The 26,852-nt window shown below is 52.4% G+C and overlaps 1 protein-coding gene and 1 long non-coding RNA gene across 2 annotated transcripts; one reads left to right on the forward strand and one right to left on the reverse strand.

Moving 5' to 3' along the window:
- Positions 1-2,022: 2,022 nt before the first annotated feature.
- LOC109549226 (uncharacterized) lies at positions 2,023-23,538 on the forward strand. The gene is made up of 3 exons (XR_002175453.3): positions 2,023-2,188; positions 17,852-17,953; positions 19,687-23,538. It is a non-coding gene; the product is annotated as an uncharacterized lncRNA (long non-coding RNA).
- Positions 9,918-25,643, reverse strand: TMEM130 (transmembrane protein 130). Its single transcript, XM_033840472.2, has 8 exons — positions 25,414-25,643; positions 19,727-20,032; positions 18,284-18,443; positions 14,897-15,063; positions 14,087-14,171; positions 12,660-12,862; positions 10,579-10,691; positions 9,918-10,087 (listed from the first exon to the last, which is right to left on the reverse strand). The coding sequence occupies exons 1-8, from the start codon at positions 25,496-25,498 to the stop codon at positions 9,935-9,937; spliced, it is 1,272 nt and encodes a 423-aa protein (XP_033696363.1). The 5' UTR covers positions 25,499-25,643; the 3' UTR covers positions 9,918-9,934.
- Positions 25,644-26,852: the final 1,209 nt, after the last annotated feature.

Below are 26,852 nucleotides of genomic sequence, written 5' to 3' on the forward strand. Positions count from 1 at the left end.
CATCCCTGCACCTAATTCCCAGCCACTTCCCAGGCATTATCTCTGGGGAAACTGAGGCTCAGAGACGTCAGCGGCTGCATGTGCCCTAGTGGGGGGAGAACCTGGAGCTCCTTCTGTCTCTGTGGTTCCAGCCTTCCTTACACAATGCAGGGAGCTCCATCACCCTCCATAGATCTCTGGTTCAGGGAACCTGGAAGGTTCTGGAACTTCATGTGAGGTCGTGCCTGGGAGGTGCTGCCAACGGGATATTGAGCCATATCCAGGTGGGGAAGGTTAATTCCAGCTTTTGTGTGCCTGTAACCCTGACTCTCTGGGGCTCAGTTTCCTTGTAGAGTGGGTTGATAACAGTAGTAGTAGTAGCAGTTATTATATATATATATTTTTAAATTTTTATTTTATATTGGAGCCTAGTTGATTTACAATGTTGTGTTGGTTTCAGGGGTACAGCAAAGTGATCCAGTTATACACACAGCAGTTACTATTTACTGGGTCCTAACCACGGAGCACGTGGCAGAGTCCTCTAGGAAGGCACCCTTGTTTCCCCCAAAGGAGACAAGGAAAGCAAGATTCAGAAGAGCAAAATGACTTGTCCAAGGTCACATACTTGCAAGGGTTTGAAGCCAGGCAGCCCCACCTGGGTTATCTTGCAGGGCTGTTGGGAGGATGCGAGAATGTGGGGGAGGGGCCTTGAACCCTCCACTTCTGCTTTCGGCCCAGCAGCAGGGGCCTTCCTTTTCCCCTCCTTGAAGCCCTGGTGTCCCCTGGTGGTCGGTCCCTGCAACTCCACCTCCATCCTGGCCACACCTGGGACAGGTGGGCCCCTCTGAAAGCCTGAGGACCAACAGCTGGGGAGCCCACCAGGGCGGGTGGAAGCCAGCAAGCTAGGAAGTCAAATCCCAGCCCCGCCGCCTCAGCCCGGCTCTGCAAACTTGTGCAAACTACTTAGGCAGGAGAAATCACTGAGTAATTCATTTATGTTTTCTTTTTGTTAATTTCCCTCTTCTGGGTTCCCAGAAAAGAGCAGGCGTCTGCGTTCCTCTGCCTCCAGGTCTTTGCATGAGACAATCCCTGCTTCCTGGCTTTTACGGCGAATGCTGAATGGGAGGGCATTGTTCTGGGCCAGGCCACCAGGGCAGATGGGGGTTGGGAGAGGGTGGATGCAGCTCAGCTGTGCTGTGTTCCCAGGAATCAAGCACCGTTGCCCGTTTCGACACAAAAGCACTTCTCCCCAACAACGTAAGCCCCTGTTTAGAACCTAAGGTGGGTGGGCAGGGTTCTGACATCACCTGCTCAGACCTCCTGAAACTTCCATTGAGTTATCAGCAGCTGTCTCCCAAGCACGTCAAATAAAAATAAATCCGGAGACAGGAAGAGAGATTCTGTTCAAAAGGATCGGCCAGCGGAGACAAGCAATTCAGGTAATCATTATGAGGCAAAGAAAAGGGCTTTGGAGCATCTGCATCTAGCCTTGTGTTGTCACAGGCAAACGGGGGGGAGGGCGGAGAAGGGTGGGTCTTTGCAATAAGCCATTTTCCCCAATGCAAAGTGTGGGGCAGGGGTGGGGTCCCTTTAACCTCTGCCGTTTCCCAGGAGCTCAAGGCTCCCGTAAAATCCAACATTGTCAAGAGTGAGGACACTATTGTCGTTTGTGGGTTGAAGCTGAAGGTAGCAAGAATGTTCATTGTGTCCAAGGTGAAACAAGAATAAATAGATCACGGAAAATAACCTTTTTCCTAATAACTGTTAAAAAAACAGTTTTCCTAAAAACTTTTCAGGCAGAAGCGTGTCAGTCGTCCTGGGTAGAGCTTATGTTGATGCTTCTAATGAGGCACTGCTGGGCTAGTTGCTGCTTCACCCCCTCGAGCTCAGCATCCTGGAGCATCTCCCGGGGAAGCCTTGTGATTTTCTGCCGGAAGAGCCACACGTGGTCACCAGAGCTCTCATGGTTTTGGTCTGGGCCGGAGTCAGGAAACTTGGCCTCATGCTGGCCACTGGGCAGGTTTCAGGCGTGTTCCCCAGGCAGGACATGAAGAAGAGGCACCAGCCCCTGACAGCTGGTGGCTCTTTCCGTGGTTTATGGCCGGATGCTGGTCATCTACAGGAAGGGAGGCCCCAAGAGGCCGGGTTCGCTTGGTTGGCGGCTGCATCCCAGCATCGGTCATCGTGCACACGTGCCAGATGGATGAAGGTGAGCCCTGACAGCCGCGGTGGGGGGGCGGGGGGTCGTGCTTAGACCACATGCGTCGTGGGGAAAGGGTGAATCCATACTATAGGGAATAAGGCTGGAGAGAGAAGTGGGAGCAGCTTGAGGGCGGAGAGTTTGGACTTGGTGTTAAAGGTTGTAGGGAGCCCTTGAGCTTTTTGAGCTGATCCCACCTGTTTCGAGCCAGAAGCCTGCGGTGCCGGTCCACACTCGTTGGGAGTCTGGGGGTGTGGTGACCAGCCAGAAACTACAGCCTGAACTGGAGCAGTTGAGTCTAGAGGGGTGGTCAGGCCGTTCATTCCCTGCTCTGCAGCTGGCTTCTAGCACCCCCTGCTGCCCATTCCTGGAAGCACACCGGGGCTTCGGGGAAGAAAATGAAAAGAAAGCAATGGCTGCGTCCCCCTGCGAGGTGCGCCGGGACCGCTTGCTGCCAGCGGCCCCTACAATCCTAGCTCACCACTGACTCAGACTTTGAAATGTGCCCAGCGTGCCGGGAAAGAAGGGTGTGTGTCCGGGGTCTGCTGGGCCCCTGTGCAGGGCTTGTCGATGCTGCCTGAACGTTCTCTCAATGATTGCCTGGAAAATGCACCCATTCGTTCTTTTTATTTTGTTGGAAAAAAAATACGTTGAAAAAAAATAGATGAAATTCACATAACATTCAATTGCTCACTTTAAAGTGAGCAATTCAGTAGCATTCAATGCATTCAGAATGTTGTGCAACCACCTCTCCGTAGTTTCCAAACTTTTTTCACCGTCCCCAAGAACACACGCTACTCTTTAAACAATCCCTTCCCCTTCCTCCCTCCCCCACCCAACCCCCTGGCAGCCACCAATCTGCTTTCTGTCTCTATGAATTTTCCTATTCTGGACACTTAATATAAACGTGTGTAGCCTTCTGTGGCTGGCTTCTTTCACTGAGCATAATACTTTCGAGGTCCATCCCTGTTGTAGCAGGGTTAGTACTTCATTCCTTGTTAAGGCTGAATAATACTCCATTGTGTGTATTACCACAATTTGTTCATTCATTCTTCTGTTGATGTATATGTTGGCTCTTTCCATCTTCTGGCTCTTGTGAATAGTGCTGCTATGAACATTCGTGAACAAGTACCCGAGTATCTGTGTTCAGTTCTTTTAGGTGTATACCTAGGAGTGGAATTGCTGGGTCGTATCGTAATTCTGTGTTTAACTTTTTGAGAAACCGCCGAATTGTCTTCCATTTACATTCTCACCAGCAGTGTACGAACGTTCCTCTGTCTCCACATCCTTGCCAATACTTACTATTTTCTGTTTCGCTTTGATTGTGTTTTGTGTTGTCTGTTATAGCCATCCTATTGGGCGTGAAGTGGTATCTAAGGGTGGTTTTGATTTGCATTTCCCTGATGACTAATGATACTGAGCATCTTTTCATGTGTTTATTGGCCATTTGTATGTCTTCTTTGGAGAAATGTCTATTCAAGTCCTTTGCTCGTTTTTCATTAAGTGGTTTGTCATATAGTTGTTGAGTTGTAAGAGTTCACTCTTTATACAAATTGTGCAACACAAAGAAACTAGAGCTTGGACACATTAAGTCACTTGCCCAGGGTCTGGGCAAGACCTCAGATCTCCACTTCTTCCACCCACTCCCTACCTTGGCTGCAACTAGATTATTTTTGTGGCTGGAGTTACTGGCTTGTGCTGACCTGTGGACGCCTCAGAAAAGATATCAGGGAAGGAAAAGGTGAGGAAGAACAAAGGGGGTCCCCTCTTCTGAAAGGACTTCCCAAGGCAAGAGTCCTGGGAATGCCTTCTGTCCTGGAAGGGCCAGGATGTTCTGGAAGCTGATTCCCAGGTAGGCTTCTCCAGCTGTCAGTGTGAGCGTGCATAGGCATGTGGCGTGTGCACAGGTGTGTGCGTCTGTGGGTGCCACAGCTGCCAGGACCCATGCTATCCGTGTCCCCTGTATTCTTGTGGTGCCCGCAGCCAGCACTAGGAGGAAACTGCAGAAGCATGGCTGGGCGGGGCTGCCACCTGCTGGTTGCACTGAGCACTGCAGGCCTGTGGGGACCTGGCTCCTGGTCTCCTGGGTCAGATACCCAGGGAAGGATCCTTCCCTCTGGCCCGAAGAAAACAAAGTCTCCTGTCACCCCTGTGCCCCTGAGGATCTCCCCAGAGAACAGCTACAGGGGCCTGATAGCCTTCTTGGTACCATGAGCCCCCCTCCAGTCAGATGAAGCCATCAGAATAATGGTTTTAAAAGCATAATATTAAATAATAGGATTTCAAAGGAAACCAGTTATCAAAATAGCAATTGTAATATATGTGCTTAGTGAAATAAGATCCGAAAGCAAGTCTAAGAGCAACGGTAATTTTGAACACATGATCAGCACAAATGACATTTTGAGAGATGCACAGCTGGAGGGTGATGTGAACATGTTTTTGATTGTTACTGATGGCAAAGTCACAGGAACTGCTGACAACACTGCCATTTGGGGCCACTGTGGTGGAAGGAAATGCCTCGATTGGATTAAAGGTTTGTAACAATAGAGATGTCATTTCTCCCATCCAAGTTCATGAATTCTCTCCATGGATCCCTTGGGGGGTCGGGCACCCCAGGTTAAGAGCCCCTGGCCCGGATCCTGCCTGGTGGCCCCAGTCCCTCCTCAGCCCCTTAGCCAGGTTCCAACCCAGCTTGCTCCTTCGGCCCCTGCTGTACCCTCCACAGCCTGGCTCCCCACTACCCTCTGACCGCCCCCCCCCAACACGGAATGAGGCATCATCCTCAGAAGACAGCCAGGGGCTTCCCACTCTGATGATGAACAAGCACCAGAGCTGGTTTCCGGAATGCCATCACACTTTGGGGCAGCTTCAGGTCCTCCGGGCAGGGAAGGACACCCCCAGACAGTGGTCCTTCTCTCCAGGATACAGGTGCAGAGGCCTCAGCATCCTGTCACCTGGACATCACCACATGGCCCAAACCAGGGCTTCCATGCCATTTGTCCTTCTGGACAATCTGGGGAGACACTGAGTCCTTTCCTCAGCATTTTCTCTTTCCTCTCCTAAATCCTAGACATTGCCAGGCCATGCATTTGAATGGGGAGGTGGCATTTCTCCTCCTTTCCTCGATAATATTTAATGAACACCTACTATGTGCCAGACATTATGCTAGGTGCTGGAAATAGAAATATTGGACACAGTAGGCAAAGTCCCTTCATTCCTGGAGTTTTTATTTTATGGAGGGAGGCAGAGTAAATAAATAAGTTAGTAAAATTAATAGTATGTTAGCAAATGATCAGTGCTCTTGGGGGTAAGGGACGTAGGGTACGGGAGGTGGGGGGTGTCAGGGTCAGTATCACTGAGCAGGTGACCTTGGAGCAGATGTGAAGGAGGCAAGGAGGGAGCCCCAGGCATGTGTAGGGAAAAGCTCCCGGCAGGGGGAACGGCCCTAGGGAAGCCCTGAGGAGGACCAAGCTGAGGCAAGTGAGGTCAGAGGGCCAGGTCGTGCGGGCCTTGAAGGCCCCTGGAAGGCCCCTGAGCTGGGAGACATGGAAGGGTTTGGGTAGAGGACATGGACTTCGTGTGGGTCTGAGAACATACCTGGGGGGAGATGAGGGGCAGTGGAAGCCAACAGGATGGGGATGGCCCCGCCAGGGAGGGGGGTGGCAGCGGAAGCAGGGAGAAGTGGTTGGATTCTGGATCTGTTTTGAAGGACTTCCTGTTGGATGGATGCAGAGTCTGAGAGAGCTGCCAGGATAGACATTGCAAAGTGTATTCGCTTCCTGGGGCGGCGGAAATCAACACCACAAACTGGGCGGCTTAAAACAACAGAAATCTCTTCCCTCCCGGTTCTGGAGGCCAGAAGTCTGAAATCAAGGTGTTATGGGTTGAATTTTGTCCTTCCAGAATTCATCAGTTGAAGTCCTAACCCCCAGCACTTCGGAGATAAGGCCTTTTAAGAGGTAATTAAGTTAAGACGAGGTCATTGGCGTGGGCCTACTCCAATCTGACTGGTGTCCTTATAGGAAGGAGAAATTAGGACACAGACACACACAGAGGGATGACCAGGTGAGGACACAGGGAGAAGATGGCCGTCTACACACCAAGGAGGGAGGCCTCAGAAGGAACCAAACCAACCCTGCCAACACCTTGATCTGTGACTTCCAGCCTCTGGAACTGTGAGAAAATTTATTTCTGTTGTTTAATCCACCCAGACTGTGATACTTTGTGATGGCAGCAGGAGCATATTAACACACAGCGATCTGCTCCGAGCCTCTTCCAGCTTCTGGGGTGGCCAGCAATCCTTGGCATTCCTTAGTTTGTAGATGCATCTCTCTAACCTCTGGGTCCATCACGTGGCCTGTCTGTGTCTCTTCTCTGTTTATAAGGACACCAATCATCGGACTTAGGGGCCACCCTATTCCAGTATGACCTCATCTTAATTTGATCACATCTGTAAAGACTCTAGTTCCACATAAGGTCCCATTCACATGTTCTGGGTGGACATGAATTTAGGGGGAGTCACTATTCAACCCAGTATAGGTGAGTTCATGTACGTTTCCTTGGACACCCACTTTAATCCTATCAGGCTTAAACCCTCAGAACCCTTCCAAAACACCCGAGTATGTCCAGGGTGATGGGCTTCTTAAAGGAAAACATGGCTCGTATCAGGTACCGGCAAAAATACATTCAATTGATTCTGCTCCTGACACCCTGTGGTCATGGGAACCCACAGCCTCTCATCAGCAACAATCTGGTCCCTCCTGGAACTGTAGGCTGGTGGGAATAGCGGCCCAGCCCTCCTGCCATCTGGACCTGGGGTGTGGTTGTGGGGCAGGCTAATAGAGAATCATGACAGTGCTTATAAGCATGCTCAGGTGAGATGTAGCTGTGCTGGACAGAGCTGGACACTCGCTGCTACAGGCCTGGAATGGGCCAGTGACCAGGGGCTGGTAAGGAAATACAGTGAGTTCCCTACAGGCTCCTCGCCTGGGCTACAGCTCTGGAAACCTCCTGCAATCCTCTAGAGGAACGTTCCAGACAGCCTAGCAAATCAGTGAGCACTGCCCTGGAAGGTGTCCTTGCCCGGGGTTAGGAGGGAGCCTGGAAGAGCCTGACTCTGCTGCCTGACCCAGCCGACTGCCCAACAGCCTGCGTGCTCCCAAACTTTGCAAGTCAAATACTCTGCTGAACTGTATTGCAGCTGGTGCATCTGTGCTTGGCAAAGTGAGCTTCCCTCTCCAGCTCTCAGGTTTTTGGGGGGTTTTTTTATCCCAAGGGTTCTTTCTACCCAACCTCTTAAATGTGGCTGACAATTTGTTGTTGTTTTTTTAAATTTTTTTTAACTTCTGTGAGACAAACACCTGATTACCCCCATTTTTGCAGAGATGTAGCTGCCTTTACAGCATGAAACTCCACTTTAAATTCTTCTGGGTGAGTTGAGATTTTTTTATCCTGGTTCTCTTGAAGGCATGCGGAGATGGGGAGCTGTGTCTTCTGCCAGCAGGAAGTGGTTCTAAAATGTTTTCTGTCTTTGTCTATTAAGAATACTTTAAAGTAACTCAAGGTTTCATTTGATCCTCTAACCAGTTATCCAGGGCATGAGGGTGCCCTGCTATACCCAGGTTCCTTCCCGCCCTGAACCATGACATAGCTGACCCCTGGGTGGGAGGCCAGAGGAAAGGTGTGTGTGGCAGTGTCCACCCCACATGCCAGCGATGCTGAAGTCCAAGAAAGTTCCCTAAGTGACTTTGCTCATTGAAAGTGGGGCCCCCAGGGTGGCACAGCAGGGGTGGGGCCAGGGTCTATTCACACCTATGTCCAGCTCCTCAAATCTTGGGGCACACCCGCTGGGTGCTGGGTGGTGGGGGCGACAGGAGAGCAGAGGCAATTAAGAAAAAATCCTGAACCACTTATAGAAGAAAAAGAGCTCAGGAAGGGTGTAGACTCAGAGCCTTGCAAGTCGAAGTGAGGTCCTGGGACCGGCAGCAGCAGTAGCATCTGGAATCTTGTTAGAAATGCAGAATCCCAGGGCCCATTCCAGACACCCTGCGTGAAGGTATGTCATTTAACAAGACCTCCGGTGACTCTCATCACATCCAAGTTCAGGAAGCCCTGCTGGAGATGGGAGGTTCTCACACTTGATGCACCAGGGCTGCCCCCTCCCCGGGAGCTGATTCACGTGTGGCATGGGGCCCAGGGATCTGCATTTCCAAGTTCCCAGGTGTGCCCTACATCCCCCTCTGATCAGGAGTCCACCCCAGAGTCTCAGACTTGGCTGCACATTGGAGTCACCTGGGGCGCCCTCAGGAGCCAGATTGTCTGTGATGCAGCCTAAGAGGCAGTTTGAGAACCACTGACCCAAACCACTGACCCAGATCTGAAGTCGTAGCCAGCGGCTCCATCCAGGGCCCTTGCCAGAGAACACGACGGGACGTCCCGCTTCATCCAAGAAATGCTCTTGCTGCTTGCAAGGCCCAAACATCCACGCACGGAAAAGAAAGAGGCTCGGGCCACCTGGCATATGCTTGGCTATACTCAGAGCACACAAGCTTTATTCGGCAATAATGGCAGTATTTCATGAGTAGGAGCTGCACGACAGTGGGAACGCTGTTTTCAGCACAAAGTCTGAGAGCAAACGATGACAGCAACGAAGCTCAGCCCCCACGGCCCTGCCTCCCCTCCCCAGGCAGGCCCAGGTTGCTCCCTAATCCTGCACAGTTCGATAGGGGCCTAATCGTGGTCTCCCTCTGCACCCATAACACACTCTCTGCACATCCTCTGCCTCCCCCAGGCTGCTGGGCCAACAAAGAAAGAGGAGTGGGCTGGTCCCCCGCCCCGGGTTCCATCCAGTCCTGCCTCTTCCTTCTCAAGGCCACCCTAGGAGCAGCTGGGGGGGCAAGAACACTGTCCCCTCCCCCTCCGGGTACCCAAGTCCCCGTGGCTTGACTCTTTTTTGGCTGCAAAGCCTTTTCCTCAATGAAAGTTTAACACGGACTCAATAAAAGAAGGTGCTATTTATAAAGCACTTTGCACTCACAAAGCATTAGCCCTGCCCCCACCCGACCCCCAGCAAGCAGAGAGGGAACAGGGTGTCCTTAGAAAGGGACCCAGTAGCCACAGGGACAGCACACAAAGGGAGGAGCCAGGCCCAGGAGCTGTCAGGGCCATGTGGGAAAGGTCAGATTTCATTTTAGTGCTGATTCAGGGTACATCCCAGCAACCACCTAACTGATACAGAGGAAATCATCTGAAATGTCTGTGTGGCGTGTGTGCACGCTTGTCTCTGTATGTATGACCTTTTGTGATGCAGCCTTAAATTATCCATTTGTGACCTTCCTTCCAGCTCTCTGACCTGGGCAGGGCTGCCTGGGGGAGGGAACTGTGAACCCAAGATAGACAGCAAATGTGCCAATAGGGGAGGAATGGACGAGGAGTAGCTAGGCACACTTAGGAGAGAACAAGGACCACGTCTGGTGTTGCAGCCCCACTTGAGGCCTCTTCAAAGCCAAGGAGTGGGACTGACTGAGAGGGGCTTACAACTGTATAGGTGGATGGATGGATGGATGGCTAGCGGGTGTGATGGAGGGGGGCTTGTGGAGGCAGCTGGACTGTAAAAATGGACGGCCATCCAGGGTGGACAGCCCTGCACGCATGAAGCCCTCCTGCTGGGCAGCGTGCACCACCCTGCCCCGCCCTGCCCGAAACTCCCAGTCAGCAGTCAGTTAACGCTGAAACCGGGTCGGGGGTGGGGGGCGCTCACACCGTGTAAGTTTTGACAGACTTGTAGAGGGGCGGCAGCAGCCCGTGGTTCTCGCGGACAACTTCCAGGTACTCGGATGGCGTCTCCAGCAGGAAGGGCCCACAGCACATCTGGCAGCAGCACCTGACCCCAGTGGGCGGCTCCGGGTTCTTGTCAGACATGGGGGAAAAGTCAAAATCAGCCACCTATGGTGAACAAAACCCCACTGGTCAATCACCCGCCCGCCCGCTGGGAGTCCCATTAGGTGGCCTTAGGAGCTCAGCTGCCTGGCTAGGTGGCCTGGAGCTCAGCTGCCTGCTGGCAGCGTGCACAGAAACACCTTTCTGGAGCCACGCAGCGCTTCCCTGTGCCTTTGGCTTTTCTGCTCTGTGGGTCTTTCCTGCTTTCGGTTGCCCTCTCCCTTACCAGCTCATGGGCACGGCTGCCAAGCAAAGGGCTAGCATAGAAGGAGGTAAGTCACATTGGCAAGCAGCTAAATCATCCATCGGGCCCCATCTTGGGCACATTACCCCCAGCCTCAGGGCCTTGCTCTGACATCCAGACCACCTCCAGGCTCCCTGGTCTAGCCCCCCCTGCCCTCTCCGCATATCCTCTCCTGTCAGGACCCAGGAGTCCAGCCCCCACCCCACCAATCACCCACCTCCACCATGTCCTTCTGATGAGCGGCATTCCGCAGGGTCATGTACATGATGAAGGCCAGCATCATGGTGATGAGCGTGGCACACGGGAAAGCGAAGACAGCAGGCTGGATGCCTGGGAGTGAGACAGGCTAAAGTCACGAGCCTGGGTAGTTGGTGCTGAATACTAGCCTTCAGGAGGAGATGACACAGGGGAGAGAACACAGCCCACCAGAGCTTTTCTCCTCCTTGTGTTCATGCATCCCAACTAGGCAACCCCAACAGGCAAATCCAGGATTTCACAAAAACCAAGCTGGGGTATGTGAGGGTTTTCAAGTTTTACTTGAGAGTGACTTTCAAGGGGTGCAACTAAATTTCCCACCAGAGCGTGGACTGCTCCCAATGAGCAGCATGAGACAGAGTGATGACGTACAACTTCCGAGCCTATGCCATGAAAGACCTAGCAGCTTCCTCCTTGGTCTCTCTTGGGTGACTTGCACTGGGGAAGGGAAGCCAAGCTGTGAGGACACCCGAACAGCCCTGAGACCTCTGGCAGCTCTGGGCTCACTCCCTTATCCTGTTACCAAGAAGCAGCATGGCAGAGCAGGAAGAGCCCAGGGGGTCTTGGGTTCGAATCCTGGTTCTGACCAGTGACCTGATGGCAATACTGACCCACAAGGCTGCCACGGGAATGCAACCAGGTGAGGCAGGTGCAGGGCAGGCGATCAGCAAGTGTGGGTTCCTTCTCTCTACTCCCCCACCCTCCTCCTGGTAGAGCCACCGCCATACGCCATGAGGATCTGTCTCCCAAGAAAAGGCGGCATTGATTACCTGTAGTGCTGTCGTTCTCTGCAGAATTCAGAGGGATCCCAGACACCCAGTGCCCAGGAGATGTTGGGGGAGGTGGGGCCCAAGGCCGCCGATGATGCTAACAGGTTCTGCCTGGCCCACAACATCAGCCGGGGCCAGGAGCGGAGAGTGGTGTCTGCTCAGGGTCTCAGAGGGACGGGAAAGACTGGAGGGGGCAGTGACAGCATCTGGTGCACTTACAGGGCCAACCTCGGGGATGAGTGCAGCTGGCGGGGTGTCCCCTTTTGTTCTGTATGGCATGGAACCTGGCTGGGCATCTGAAAGACCATCCCTAGGGTTCTGGGATCTTACTTTCTCCTCTACATAAGAAAGTTCTTTTCTGGGGTCACAGAACAGGCCCCCCCCACCCCGGGAAATGAAGGGTAGGACCTGATGCTGTCATCAGCCAATCCTGTGGCTGTAAGCCAGTGGCGGAACCTCAAGATGTGTTTGGGAAAGGGTATTCCAGGGGCGATGGTTGGGCACCCTTATGAACGAGAGAGACCGTACTGCACACTTTCTGAGCTGCCTACCCTCCCTGGGAGACTCACAACAGCCCTGTGAGTCCAGCACCGTCACCGTTGGAGATGCCTGTTTTAGTGGCGGCAACAGTGCCGAGATGGAGGTGATGGGGTGGCGGTGATAGCAGTGAAGGAGGGAGGGTTCGTGTTGGGGACCAGTGTGGCAGTGGTTAACGTATGGAGAGACACTGACCACTGTCAGTGGTGGTGGCAACAGGAGAGCTGAAGTTGGGATGATGCTGGGGTAGCACGGGATGGATGGTGTTGGTCCAAATGGTCGGTGCAGGGGCTGGTGGCAGGGGTGTTAACGGCAGTGCTGATGGTGGTAAGGGTGGTCGCGACGGCAGCGCCGTCTCTGGCTATTGAAGATGCTAGAAGAACTGTCTGTAGCATGTGGTGATGGTGGCAGTGGCGCTGGGCAAGTTAGCCGGCAGTAGCTGAGCTGTCTGTCGTTCCTGCTAGTGGTGCTGGTGTGGAGGGTGGTGGCGGTGGCACTGAGGGGTTCTGGTGGTGGGGGCTAGAGCAGTTGTTGGTGGCACTACAGAGTTTCTAGTGCTGTGGGTGGTCAGTCAGTGGCGCTGGTTGGGGACCGTAGGGTTATTGATGATGCTTGTGTTGTTGGGACTGATGTTGATGGCTGTTGCTGGAGCTGGCTGGTGGCAGCACACTGGCGGTGGTGGCAGGTTGACTGGTTTTTGCTGCCTCTGTAAGAGCAGAGGCGAAGTGTCACTTACTGGAGGGCCAGACCTGGATCTTGTGGTACTGATGCGTCTTGCTGATAATGTTCTCGGCCTGGATGCTGAAGCAGTAGTCCCCAGGATCCCTGAAGATGTGGGTCAGGTTGTAAGCCGTGCTGCCCACTGACACAGGGTGGCATTCCCCTTCCCCCAGCGGGAGGCACTCGGGCTTAAGACGCCAGCACACGTTCAGAGGGGGGCTGCAGGGAAATGGGGGCATTTTTTTAGCAATGGCTCAGCAAGTAGTGTGAGCATACACTAAGTCCAAGAAAGCCCAGGCAGTCATGAACTTCAGTGTCCTTTCCAGGACAGAACACCCAGCTTCCCTGGCCTCCAGGGAACAAAACGGTACATAAGAGATGGCTCGGGACTCTGAGGGGGTCAGTGAGGCAAACAGGGACATACACAGACTGCTGAAGGAGGCAGAATGAGTGCCCCAGTGACGCACTTGGTGCACTGTGGAAGCACAGGGGACGGAGGAGCGTGTTCTTAATGAGGAAGTCAGGGAAGGCTTCCTGGAGGAGGTGGCATTTGAGTAGGCATTACAAGGATAAGTCGGCTTTTGACAGGTTTGAAGGGGTGAGGGCATTCCAAACTATCCACCTGCCACAGCACAGGCTCAGAATCTGGAAAATGCAGGTCCATAAAAAGAATTCCAAGTGAGCATTCCTATCTCACACGACCTAGACCAGAGTAAACACACACTCATGCCACTTCAACGATCAGGTCTACCAAGCACAAGTAGTTTCCCCCTCTGCTCTCTAAGTACTGAGCTCTTATCTCCAAAGCCCCCTGAAAGCGTCAGGAGCCACCTCCAGCCCCTTGGCTTGTCTTCCTCCTTCCTTGGCTACTTTGCCCACTCCCAGTCTAGCCTCATTTCCCCCTGACGTGTCCCCTTGTCGGGGGATTGGGTGGGGTTGGTCTTCCCCACTAGAGTCCTTGGAGGGCTGGGCCCTGACCACTATTTTTCTGCAGCCCCATCCATCCCAGTGGCCCCAGAGAGGGGCTCCCTTGTGGGGAGAACACACCCAGCATCTCCTCATCTCATCACTTACTACAAACTCAGCTTGATGGTGTTCGTGGCAGGAGCTGAGCCAGGTCCTACCCAAGATGGCCTGCTTTCCAGGGGGCTGGAAAGCAGGCCCAAGTCACATACGGGTCTTTTCACAGGAGTGGTCGCTCACCTGCCTCTGCCTTGATGCCCATGTTGCCGACAGCCCCAAAAGGCCACTGCTCCCTCCTCTGGACCCTGAGAATGGAGCCATGCCTGTGACTCTCCCATGGCACAGTCAAGGGTGGCATCATCCCTCCGTGAGCTCCTTAACTTGGGTCCCCTCAGGGATGGAGCAGAAGGTCAGGAGCCTCGGAAGGGGAGTGCGGGCAGGACCACAGGTCATGTGCAGTGTGCTCTGGGCTTCACTCACCTCCCCAGGAAGTTCAAGGTCACTATCATCTTTTGGAAGGTCTGAATTAGGGTAGGCCCCAAGACCTGGATGCCTCGAAGGGTTTCTGAAAGGCAGAGAAGACCTCATTGTATCTGGTGGCTGACGACAGCTGTATCAGGGCTCGTGGAGTCCCGAGGCTGTGTGACCATCACCCCGTCCTCCTCCTGGCCCTCCCCAAGGGCAGGTCACAGGTCACATCCAGGGCATACCCGGGTCCCGCCTGCCTGTCAGCAGCAGGTGCTGGAGCCAGCTCAGAGTGAGGGAGCCGGAGGAAGCAAGCAGGGCCCTGGTGAGCAGGACCTGGGGCTGACTTAGGGTACCACCGCCTCCCCGCATCATCTGTTCCGTGTGTGGGGTGGGGGAAGCAGCACCCCATTAGCACGACCAAGAAACCTGCTGCAGCTGCCCCAGCACCCCCTCTTGCCAAAGCCAGGTCTGGCTGTTCCCTCCCTGTGCAGCCGACTGAAGCTGTCCCAGCCCCGACAGGACGGTCCTTGACGGGAGGCAGATGTAGCCGGGAACGAGGAGTATCACAGCAGTGTCTTGGGCTCTGCCACCTGGTGGCCACCTGACCTCCTCCATGGCCTGCAGTGCCCTCTTGGAAGCGGGGAATGACAGACCCACTCAGAGGGCTGCCAGGGGAACAGAAGAGAGGCTGTGCATCCGAGCTCAGCCCAGTGCCCAGCTGGAGCCACCCTGATCTGCAAGTGACCCAGCCCTGGAAGGAGTGGTACCCAGGGCTCCCTGATGGGCCAAATGCTCAACCCACACCAACCCCCGGAGACTCACCCTGCAGCTTCAGCGAGGCAGAGAAGTCGCCCGTCTTCTGCAGAACGCCCTTCCCGACGTCCGGTGTTACCTGCTCCCACTCCGCCACAACCTTGACCTTCACAGTGAAGGATCCAACGATGGAATAGTTATAATAGACTGTAGCGTCTTTGGTCACCATCTGGGTGCTATAAGGTGACAGGGAGGAGATGACAGAAGTGACTCACGTGCCCTCTTAGAGTGGTTGTACAGTGACACATTCAGACCAACGCCTTGCAGGCAAAAACAGCATCCCAGCATCAGTCTCCAGAGCCAGCCAGGGCATGAGGTCAGCTGTACCTGGTAGAGTGGCTGCTGGTTGTCTTTGTATTTGTAAGTTACAGGTAGGAGAACTCCTAGCAACAGGTGCCTGTCACCTGCCAGGAAGTGCTCTGCACCCCGAGCCAGGAAACTGGGAAAGGCTGTGTGTTAGACAAGGACAATCTGGGGAGGGGAGAAGTATGAACTCTGGAGTTAAGACACATCTGGCTTTAAATCTCAGCTCCAGATTTCCTATTTACATAACTCTAAGCCTTACTTTTCTCATCTGAAAAACAGGAAGAGTCATACCTCCATCACAGGTTATGATATAACATATTAAGTGTGTAACATCATGCTTTTTCCCTACAATTACCTGAATCACTTCAAAAGGAATTCTAGGGCTTCCCTGGTGGCACAGCCGTTGGGAGTCCGCCTGCCGATGCAGGGGACGTGGGTTCGTGCCCCGGTCTGGGAGGATCCAACATGCCGCGGAGCGGCTGGTCCCGTGAGCCATGGCCGCTGGGCCTGCGCGTCCGGAGCCTGTGCTCCGCAGCGGGAGAGGCCACGGTGGTGAGAGGCCCACGTACCGCAAAAAAAAAAAAAGGAATTCTAGTAACAATAAAATATTTTTGTTGATTTGTTGATGCTCTTTATATATGAAGTTTATCAAACCTTTACCTATTACTTATCTTCCAAATATTTTCTCCCAGTTTAACCTTTATCCTTTGGTTTGATTTACTTCTTCCATTTCAAATTTTAAATCTGATGATGCCAAATTTAGCATTTTTTCCATTCTAGTTTCTGCCTTTTATTTACAGAAATGCCTTCCCCACTGCCAAACTATCCAATCTCAGGGGATGATCTACATCCCAATCTAGTCCTGGTTCATTATGTTTACTATTTTAAATCTATCTGGAATAGCTTTTGTTAGGGATTAGATTATTTTTCTCCCAAACAGTTAACCAGCTACCCTAGTATCATTTATCAAACAATCTATCCTTATTCACTGGCTGGAAATAACATTGTTATCATACACTATATGTGTATATAAACTTAGGGTTTTTTTCTGCTTTTTCTATTCTGTTCCATTGAGCTGCCTTTTCTTGCTGAAAATTATTTGTAGCTTTCTAAATACGTTTATGTATGTATTTCTAGCCCCTTTCCCCATCACCATTCATCATCATTCTGCTTTTCTGATCATTTCTCTTTCTTCTTACAGTATTGAGAAATTCTCTCATCATTTTTCAAGTCTTTTTAAGGTTCTCAGTACAATCTATGATTTTATTCACATAAATCCTACAATTTTAGGCTAAGTTTATTCTGTCCATTTTTATAAATATTATGAAAGATTTTTTCGACTGCCATTATATGGAGAAGCTAAGAATCTTTGTTTTGTAACCAGCCACATTATTAAAATCTTTTTAGTTCTAAGATTTTTCAGTTGAGTCTTTTGTGTTTTCCAGGTAAACAGTACAGTCATCTGTGTACAATGACTTTTGTCTCCTCCTTTACATTTATATTTCATTTACTTTTCTTATTTTATTTCATTGCCTAGTCAAAAATGTTCAATTGCAATAGAAATAGTGAATAGGGAATTCCCTGGTGGTCCAGTGGTTGGGACTCTGCACTTTCACTGCCAAGGGCCTGGGTTCGACCCCTGATCGGGGAACTAAGATCCTGCAGGCTGCAGCGCAACCAAAGAAAAAAACAAAAGAGAAAGAAATAGTGAATATAACTTTCTTTAACGTGAAAATAAATGCCCCTAATAAATATGGAGGCTGTGCCCTGGTTTGAGACAAATATTCTTTATGTTTTAAAACCATATATATACATATATATAAGCGTATATGTGTATTTGTATACATGTATGTATATATGTATGTACATACATTATGTGTATATGTGACATATATGTATATATGTATGTGCACATATGTGTAAAACTGTGTATTTATACACAAAATTTAGATGAACTGTAAAATCTTTGTCATGTTCCAAAAATTATTCTTATTGGGATTTTTATTGGGTTTGCATTAAACTTAAAGAATTACTGGGGGGAAACGGACATCTTTACAATATTAAGACTCACCATCCCGGACATGGTGTTCATACCCATTTACTCAAATCTTTTCTACTTCTGCAGGTGGGAGAGGGATGGATTGGGAGTTTGGGATTAGCAGATGCAAACTATTATATATATTATGGATAAACAACAAGGTCCTACTGTATAGCACAGGGAACTATATTCAATATCCTGTGATAAACCATAATGGAAAAGAATATGAAGAAGAATATATAGGGCTTCCCTGGTGGCACAGTGGTTGAGAGTCCGCCTGCCGATGCAGAGGACACGGGTTCGTGCCCCGGTCCGGGAAGATCCCACATGCCGCGGAGCGGCTAGGCCCGTGAGCCATAGCCGCTGAGCCTGCGCATCCGGAGCCTGTGCTCCACAACGGGAGAGGCCACAGCAGTGAGAGGCCCGCGTACCGAAAAAAAAAAAAAAAAAGAATATATATATGTATATACGTACATAGCTGAATCACTTTGCTGTACAGCAGAAATTAACACAACATTGTAAATTAACTATACTTCAATGAAACAAATTTAAAAAACAAATCTTTGCTACTTCTCAGTAGCTCTGTAGCTTTCTTCATGCAGGATCTTGCCCATTTCCAGATATGCCTGACCGGCCCCTACTTCCCGACCTGCCTCCCGCAACTGGCTTGTCTGGAGAGGAGGTGTAAGGAGAATGAAGCTGGAACACCTGAATTCTACCATGTGAGTATAACAGCGTGTGTCATTGGCTGGCCAGGTCCCTCCAGAGTCAAACAGAGAAAAATATACCTACCTTGACCAGCCTTAAAGGGCTGTTTTGGGCACCAATGACCCCTCTACTAGGTTGCAGGCACCTTGAAGGCAGGTCCCATTACTGGCTCACACTGGTCCCTGTGGACCCCGAGCTTGGCACAGAGCAGGTGTACAAGGCATGTTTGGAGTGAGAGAGAGTGAGAAGGTGAAGATGGGAGAGTACAGAGCACCCCGCCTGGGACGACAGGGCCACCAGCCATGAGCCAAGACTTTGGGGCATCAAGGGGGATAAGGACATACCCGTCTCCGAAGTCCCAGCTGTAGAGAAACGAGGCGGTCTTGAAGAAGTTGCTGGGGTCGTGGAGGAGGAAGGAAACTTTAAGGACTGTCTTGGTGAGGTAGGAGCTGGGCCAGGGCAGGGAGGTGTTCTGGGTGACAACGAGGTTCCCCACGAGGAACTCTGGGACAGAGACCACGGGAGGGTGAGTCCACTGAAGTGGAGGAGGGCAGAGCCACATGCCAGTTGGCAGGGCAGCCTCTCCCCCACCCGACCTCCTGGCTGTCACAGCCAGATGGTGGCAAGAGGGGACCCTGCAGGTCACCGAACACAGAGGCATATGCCCCCTCCGTGGACGCTGGTGAAGACTCACTTCATGTGTTACATGCATAGCTCTGCTCCTGAACCCCTTTCACCAAGACCCTGAACTTTCTGGCACAAAAGATGCCCAGGACAAGAAGGAAATGCACAGGCTTTGAAAGCAACTCTTGGGAAATATTTCAAAGTATTAGATGAGCCTAGAAAAAATGAGCAGTTCTACTGACCGCAGGTCCACACCCCATGTGCTGGGCTGGGTGAGGAACACCATTCCAGGCTGCCTCCTCTAAAAAAAAAAAATTAAAAGCTGATTTTTTAAGCAGAAAGTGAGGTGTGCTCAATAAAGCTCATTTGGAAATTGCTGAAAAGTGGAATGAAAAGAAAAGAAACTGCTTATCACGCAAACACAAGCATTGTTGATGTTTTGAAGAACTGCAAAGTATACGTGTGTACATATTTAAGGTGTACACGTATTAAACACAGTTGATCAAATTGGTTATAGAATTTTGTTTTGATTTTTTAAATTTTACAACCGTGAGTACTCCCCCAGGCTACAACAAACTCTTTGTAAAGGTCATTATTATTCATTATACAAATTGTGTCAGTATACTTAGCCAGTCCCCTTATGGTTGCATACTTAGCTTGTTTCTATTTTCTTCTGTTATTATAAAAACTGTGATGAACATCTTCGTGCATAAACCATTACCCAAATGGAGGTTTATTTCCTGAAGATAAGTTCTTTAATAGACTGTAAACTCCAAGAAAGCAGGGACTTCTTGGAAACAGAGAGAAGGGAGGGGAGGGAGGGAGGGAGGAAGGAAGGGAGGAGAAGGGGGGGAGAGAGAGAGAAAGAGAGCAGAGAGGGAGAGAGAGCGAGAGAGAAGGAGAAAGAAGAGGCCAAAGACTAAAATAATTTATAACCATTGATACATATGTATCAGCTGCTCTCCAAAAGGTGGTATTAATTTACACCCGAGTAGCAATATGTACTTTAAGTGTCCATTTCAGCACAACCCTGCCAGCAGTGCGTATTACCGTTTTCTGATCCTTTGTTAACTGACAGCAGCGAAGGAACCATGGGTCTAATCTGCATTTATGTGATTACCAGCCAGGAGTCTGAAGACAAATGAAGTAGGAAAGGTCCTCACCTGTAATGGGGAGGACGAGGACGCTCCTGGCCACAGGCTGGCACATCCCGCAGTCAGCGGCGGTGACCCAGACGGAGACCGGGAAGTCCCCGGGCACGTTCCCCACGACGCGGATGGTGGAGCTGAAAGCCTCATCTGTCTTCCCCGTGAGCAGCAACGGGGTGTGAATCCAGCGGAAGCGGTAAAGGCGGGTGCTGGCGGGCAGGACCAGGCTGCCGTTGTCATCGGCCACCAGGCTGGCCGTGATGGTCACCTCTGCCCCCGTGGTGGCAGGGCCATCGGGGGTGAGGTGAAGTTCATACACGCCTAGGAACCCAGAAACGAAGACCGCGTTTCACGAAGGGGCGTGGCCAGGAAACCCACCGCCACCCTCTGGGCCGGCTTCTGTGAGTCTCTTTTACAGGTGGAGAAATTGAGGCCCAGGCAGGTCAAGTGACCCGCCCAAGGGTCATACGATTAGTTCATTGCCCAGCTGGGATTCAAACCCAGGCCCAACTGACTCCAAATCCCACGCCCTTTCCCGTGTCTCCAGTTTGTTTTATTTTTTCATGCCAGCCAAGCAGGGGCTTACAGAGCATGTGTATGCTGACCTGGCCCGGCTTCTTAGCCGTTAAAATGATGGCCAGTGCATGTCACAGGAGGAGCCACCGCAGCTGATGCCAAGAAATGCCCCCCATCGCCCACTCTTTTGGACTAACCTTTACATGTGAAACAAAATTCCAGCTGGAAGCACAAAGCTGAGTCTGGACCCTGATAAGGCCTAATACCTTGATGGTGGTAGGCCAGCCTTGTGAGGAAGGGCCCCTGTGATCCAAGCCAAGCCCCCTTCTCTTTGGTCTCAGTTTGTAAATCTGTAAGGTGAGAGTTTCTAGAGCTGAGCTGTCCAATATGGTAGCCACGTATGGCTCCTTAAGCGTCAATTAAAGTGAAACAAACTTAAAACCCACTTTCTCGGTTGCGCTGGCGCATTTCAAGGGCCAGCCACGTGTAGCCAAGGGTCACCACAGTGGACACTGTGGATACAGATCTTCATTATCACGGAAAGTTCCACTGGACTACACTGCTCTAGGGAACCTCCAGGATTCCTGCAGGGGCCAACGCTGGAGCTCTGTGTTTCCAGCTGGGTCAACTCCTTGGGGAACCTGAACTGAAATACTGGGGATGCAGCTCTTACAGGGAACCCAGGAATTAGTTTTCTAGGTTGCAAGCAGAGAATAGGGCCTGGAGCACATGGAATGGAGACCAAATAAGAGGCCTTTTCAATAACACTCCCCATCTGACCAACACATTGAAGGTAAGACTAATTGTAATCTGAAAATAGAGAAAGGTATAAAATTTAAAAATTTTTTTTAAATAGTAACAACCACTTACTATATTGGGTCATTTCCTACTATTCTTTTACATGCTGCCTACTCTGAGATTATATATTCCATTGCTGTTGCTGTTTTTTCAATTCTGTATCATAGGCATTTTCCTAAGTCATTCTTCACCTGCTTTAGATAGCTGCAGATTTCATCATACTCAGAAGGTAAGATTTTAAAAATCAGATTTGTTTCCATCATAAAAGTAATACATATGCATAAAGAATATTAGAAGTGTCCTATTACCCTACCCCCCAGAGACAACAGCTGCTATCATATTGCTGTCCTCCAGCTCTTTTTCATGCACGGAAGTTTTAAATGTAGTCAGAATCAGCCTCTGCACACAATTTTGAATTACTTTATTTCTACCTGACAATACATCAGAAAGGATGTCTGCAGTGGCACTAATGTGAACTTCACTATTTGCATGATAATCCCTCAAGCAGGCACATCTTAATTCCCAGAACCCTTCAGTCTTGTCAATAGCACTACTGCACGTCTTAGTAACTATTTTCCTGTGATGTGTAATTTTCTTTTTCAGGTGAGACTTCTGAAGGGCCTGAGGTTAGAGAATGTCTAACAGTGCACACCTGGGCAGAAGAGGTGATGCAGAAGGAAGGGAGGAGGGCCCCCAAGCCCCCCTCTGCTCATTTTACTCCCTCCCACCCCACTTCCCGGCAACATACACCCCCTCCCTTGGCTTCCAGTACCTCCTAAATGCTGATGGAACCCAGTAACACAGACTTCATTTCTACTGAGCAATAATACAATGGCTACTAACCACATGCAATTAAATTTAAATTAATCAAAGTTAATCACTTCAATGTATAATACTAAAATTCCAGTCCCTCCATTGCACTAGAGCCACAATTCAAGCGCTCAACAGCCACAGCTCTCCCGGATAGCACAGATATAGATCATCTCCTCCATCATCTAAAATTGTGTTGGCCACTGATGCTCTAGACCCCCTGGATTTCTCCCCTCCCAAACCTACCATTCTCTTCACCTATCATTCTCTGCCGGGTCAGAGGACCAGCTGTCCCAAGAATCAACCCCCGGGCCTCTGCCACTAATTCTCCCTCTCCATTACTACCAGCATTGCTTAAGGTAGCACTCGGCCCCATCCGGATGGATTACCGATACATCCTGAATGTGACCCTTGGCCTCCAGTCCTGCCCTAATTTCAGCCACCCCAACAAGCAGCTTCCTGCACAGTTAATCTGATCATGGGCCGGCCTCGGGGTGGAGGGAGACCACATTCACATTTTAGTACATCCATGCTGTCGCTTTAACCCTTTAACACCTGCAGTTCCCCCCAACATGCTCTGTCCTTCCTAGCCTCAGGGCCTTTGCACACACTGTCCCCACTGCTCTTCTTCACCTATCTGTCTGTGGATATAACCTCTTCCAGGAAGCCCTCCCTGACACCCCCCCACCTCACCTCCTCGGCACTCTCCCAACAGCCTGAGCACACAGTTGTCACAATCTTGGGTTGGGATAAAGGTTTCCTTATCTCCCCCACTGCACTGCAAGCTCCTTGAGGGCAGGGCAAGGGTCATCCCCATCTCCCCCAAGCCTAGCCAGGTGCTTGGCACATAGTAGGGTTTCAACACTATGCTGTGGAGAGGCACCTGGAGAGAAGGATGTGGCAGAGGGACCAGGCCACATGGCACTGCCCCAGGAAACTCTTCACCCAAGTGCTATGGACTGAGCCCCAACCCGCAGCTGCTGGGGGGACCCAGAAGTACAGGATGTGCTCCCTGCTCTTAGGGGGCTCACGAGAGACCTGCTGGACTCAGCAAAACCGGGAGGTGAGCGAGTGTGTCCTCAATTGCACCCCATTTGCCTTGCGGCGATGTTGCCCGCCCCCACTGGGGACTCTGGCTCCAGCCTTTCCGCTCACCCACGTTACACGTTCCCTGTTGTGAATCCCTTTCCTTGGGGCCGTATTTTGGATTATAAAGTCATTTGGGCTAGCATTGCAAAAGGGACCTGCAACACCTTAATCCCAAAGAGAGAATTCCAGACACGTAAGTTTCTCCAAGAAAACACAGTATGTATTTTACACTGAAGGACCTGAGTCCCCAGAGGTCCCCAGGGACTAATGCTACTGCCGGGGACCACACAGCAATCTGCATTGCCCTAGGCTGAGTCCCTCTGGCTGGGAGGCAGCCTTTGGCCAGGCTGCTGCAGAAAGAGGTGCTTAGAGGAGAGGCCATCTCCTCCCTTCCCTCTCTTGCTCCTGCCCACACCCTCCAGGAGAGGAGCGTGGGCCACAGTGAGGCTGGCAGGTGGCAGGGACATTCAGCTGCATGCTAATGGCCATCCAGCGTCTGCAGCAAGACAGGCGCATGTCAGCACGACGCAGATCCGTTGCCAGGGGAACAGAATCAGGAGGGCAGCCAGCTCAGCCAGGAGGCGGGATGGGGTGGGGGTGGGGAGGGGCTGTCGCTACAGCCAATGTTGCAGCAGACACTGGCCCAGCTCCTGGGAGCGCCCCCCATCCCGACCTGTCCAGACGCCAGAGGCTCCAAGGGCACTTTTCTCAGGCTTGTTTTTAAAAAGCAGGTATTTCACAGCCCCCGGGTGATGCTGCCCCTCGTCCTCAGGGCCTAGAAAGCGTCCAGAACATCCAGGCTGAAATGGACTGGGAAGGCTTTGCCACCTGTGGCTGAAGGAACCAAGCCCAGCTTTGGTTACCTACCCATGCAAATCCATCTTTCCAAGTTTGGGAGCCCAGATGACATGGCCTTGGAGTACAGAGCAGCCCAGTCAGGGGCTTAGGGGCGCCACAGGTGCCCCAGTGACCACACAGGTGCCCCAGTGACCCAGAGCTGAAAGGGCCAAAGCAAAAAGTGAAGTGACAGCGGCCACAAAGTTTGACCCGTGGAAGAATGTCCACCAGCAGGCTCCCTGGGCTTCCACCTGCAGCATGCACATTCTCCCTGACCACACAGCCTGTAGGGCCCCAGAACAGTCTAGAAAAGGGCTACATCAGCCTTTTCTCACTGCACAGGTACACAGCCCAAAACACTTCCCAAGGTACCTCTGAAGTCTGGACAACACAACCTGGAATTAATGAACGGTCCAGGACACGGACTTCTGACTTCAACCCCTGGTGTAGGAAGCATGTCGTGCAGGCTGACCCAGACCCAGGAAGGGTGGAAAGGGCTTCTGAATCTCTCTTTCTCCTGTGAGTTTTCCCCAACCCCATTCCCAGCTATTTGGACTGTATCATGGGTGCAATAGGCCAGGCTGGGAACCACACATGACTTCCAAAGAATTAACCCTCCACACCGTTTTTTTTTTTGGCAATTTAGGCCGCGTTGATAATTTCTGGACACATGTAAACCTAATGGACAAGAGACCCCATTTCCAGGGGCAAGCAGATGCTCCTGACCAAGCCCATTCCCACAAAATTCCCTTAATTCATCCTTAAGATGCAGGTTTTTTATTTTCCCTTGTGGCCTTTATTTCACTAGTTTGCATTAGATCTCTGCTTCTGTCTACCATTCTTTTAAGGTGTAGGGGGGGTCATGAAAATATTGGATAATATTTAACACCCACCCAATAGCTGCCCACATCCCAACTGTCCCCTTAAAACTCTCCACCCTGGGTCCTTTCTTGTCGCCAAAATGGGGCAGAAGAGTGGGTGTTGGCCTTCGGGCGTTGAGGAGGTGGGGATGTTAGAAGCACGATCCGGGGGACACCGGGTAGGACCCAGCGGAACCAGCTCCGGGTCCATTTTGGAAATCACTCCCAGAGAGGAAATGGCAGACCGGCCTCCTGGGCGCTAAAATCGCATACTCCCCGAAGTCAACACAAGCAGGGTAGAAAGCCTCTCTGGATAAGGCCACATCTTAAGGCAAAAACGCTGCTCCGCGGGCAACCTGGCAGCGCTCCCTGGGGGCTGTGGCGAGAAGACCGACCCCGAGCATTCCCAGACTCCCTTCAGCGTCCTCCCCCACCTCCAGCGGCTGCGAGGTTTCCAAACATCGGGATGGATGCGCCGGCCACCGCGCGGTCCCTAGGGCAAGGCCGATCTGGAGATGGCAGCAGGAACGAGGGCGCGGGGAGCCCCCTCAAGTGCCGGTGACTTCAGGGGAGAGGGGAGAAGGGACAGAGGAGAGGGTTGCGCGGCGCCCGGCAGGCCGTGCTCCGCTCCGCAGCTCGCGGCCTGCGGGGAGGTGGGAGGTGCGCGCAGGGCGCACGGCGCCACCTCCGCAGCCCCGGCTCCCGGCGAGGCCGCCCGCCCGGAACCGCCCCGAGGCCCCGGGCGCGCTGCGACTCGGGGAGGGCGAGCGGCTGGCTCGCGCAGCGCCTTACCTGCAGCCACCCTAGCCGGGGCCAAGGGCAGGAGGCAGGCCAGCCAGAGGATGCGGCCGAGGCGCGGCCAGAGGGCCGGGGCCATGGCGGCGCTGGGAGCTGCTGGAGCGTGGAGGGCACGCGGCTCGATTCGGCTGCGGCGGCTGCAGCTCGTGGGTCGCACGGCACGGGCTGTGCGGGGAGGTACGGGCGCGGCGCCGGCTCGTCCTCGCCTCGGATCGCTGTGTCTCTGCGCGCCGCCGCCGGCCACAGCCCGCCGCGCCGACCCCGACCCACGTCAGCCGCGCCGCGCCCCCTCCCCGCACCCTCCCTCACTCCGCCGCACGCCGCCTCTCCCCACGATCCTCCCCTCTCCTCCCCGGTCTCCGCTTCTCCAATCTGCTCCCCCTCCGTCCCTTCCCTCGCCGCGCCCCTCCTCTCCCCTCGACCCCTCCCTTCCCCTCCCCTCCCCGGTCACCGTTCCTCCACTCTGCGCCCCCTCCCCTCCCTGCGTCTGTGCCCGCGTCCGCCGGCTCTGACTCAGCGTCCCTAGAGGAGCGTGCACCAGTGTGAAGCCCAGAGCAGGCCCCTTTGGGCTCTTTCTCCAGGTGGCGTCTCCCCTCATGACGCACACGACTTGGAGATGCGGCTCTTCATTCAAGCAGAGTGTAGCACCTACTGTGTGCAAGGCGCTGGGCGGTGGGCCTAGGAACGTCTTGTGTCCCTCCGGAGGGAAGGGCTTGGGTGCACGTGCCCAGGTGCAGGCGCTGGGACTGATGCCATTCCTCAGTTTACCCTCTCTGCACCTGCTGTAAAATGGGGTTTGTGGTCATACCTGGCCCCACAGTGACAACGCTGTCACTGAGGGCCTTGGGACACTCAGACAACCAAGATAAGGAGTGACCAGGCTGCTCCTTGGACACTCCCTGGCCTAAGCAGGCGCGTCCATCTGCCATAACGGAACAGAGCATGTCTTTTCTCCTAGAAGGTGGCCGGCCTGGCTGATCTTAAAGACTGGACACCGGCAGCCTGGATCCTGGTCCCAGCTCTGCCTCTACTCTATCCTTGGCAAGGGAGCCCACCCAGAGGGGGTGTTGGATGGCTGGTCTCACCTGGCTGGCACTGATGGGACCACAATTGCAGGATGGGCTGCATGGGAGTGAAAGAACTTCTGGGACAGCTGTGGGGTCCCCTGAGAACGGGCCCCACTGGCCCCATTGCCATCTCACTGTGATGGAGGGGAGAACAGATTTGAGTGAGTCCCCTTAGGAAAGTTAAAAGTGCTAGCCACTCCCTGGTGGCATCAGTCACCATTGTGGGGACAAATACCAGGCCTAGGAACCAGGGGACTTTGGATTCTGAGAGTTATGTGACCTTGAGAAAGTCACGTAACTCTCCTGGTGCCTCAGTTCACTTTTCTTTAAAATAATAATAATGCCCCATGAGACTGTGGTAAGGAT

This window comes from Tursiops truncatus, chromosome 15, assembly GCF_011762595.2.
Source record: "Tursiops truncatus isolate mTurTru1 chromosome 15, mTurTru1.mat.Y, whole genome shotgun sequence".
Taxonomy (NCBI): Eukaryota; Metazoa; Chordata; class Mammalia; order Artiodactyla; family Delphinidae; genus Tursiops; species Tursiops truncatus.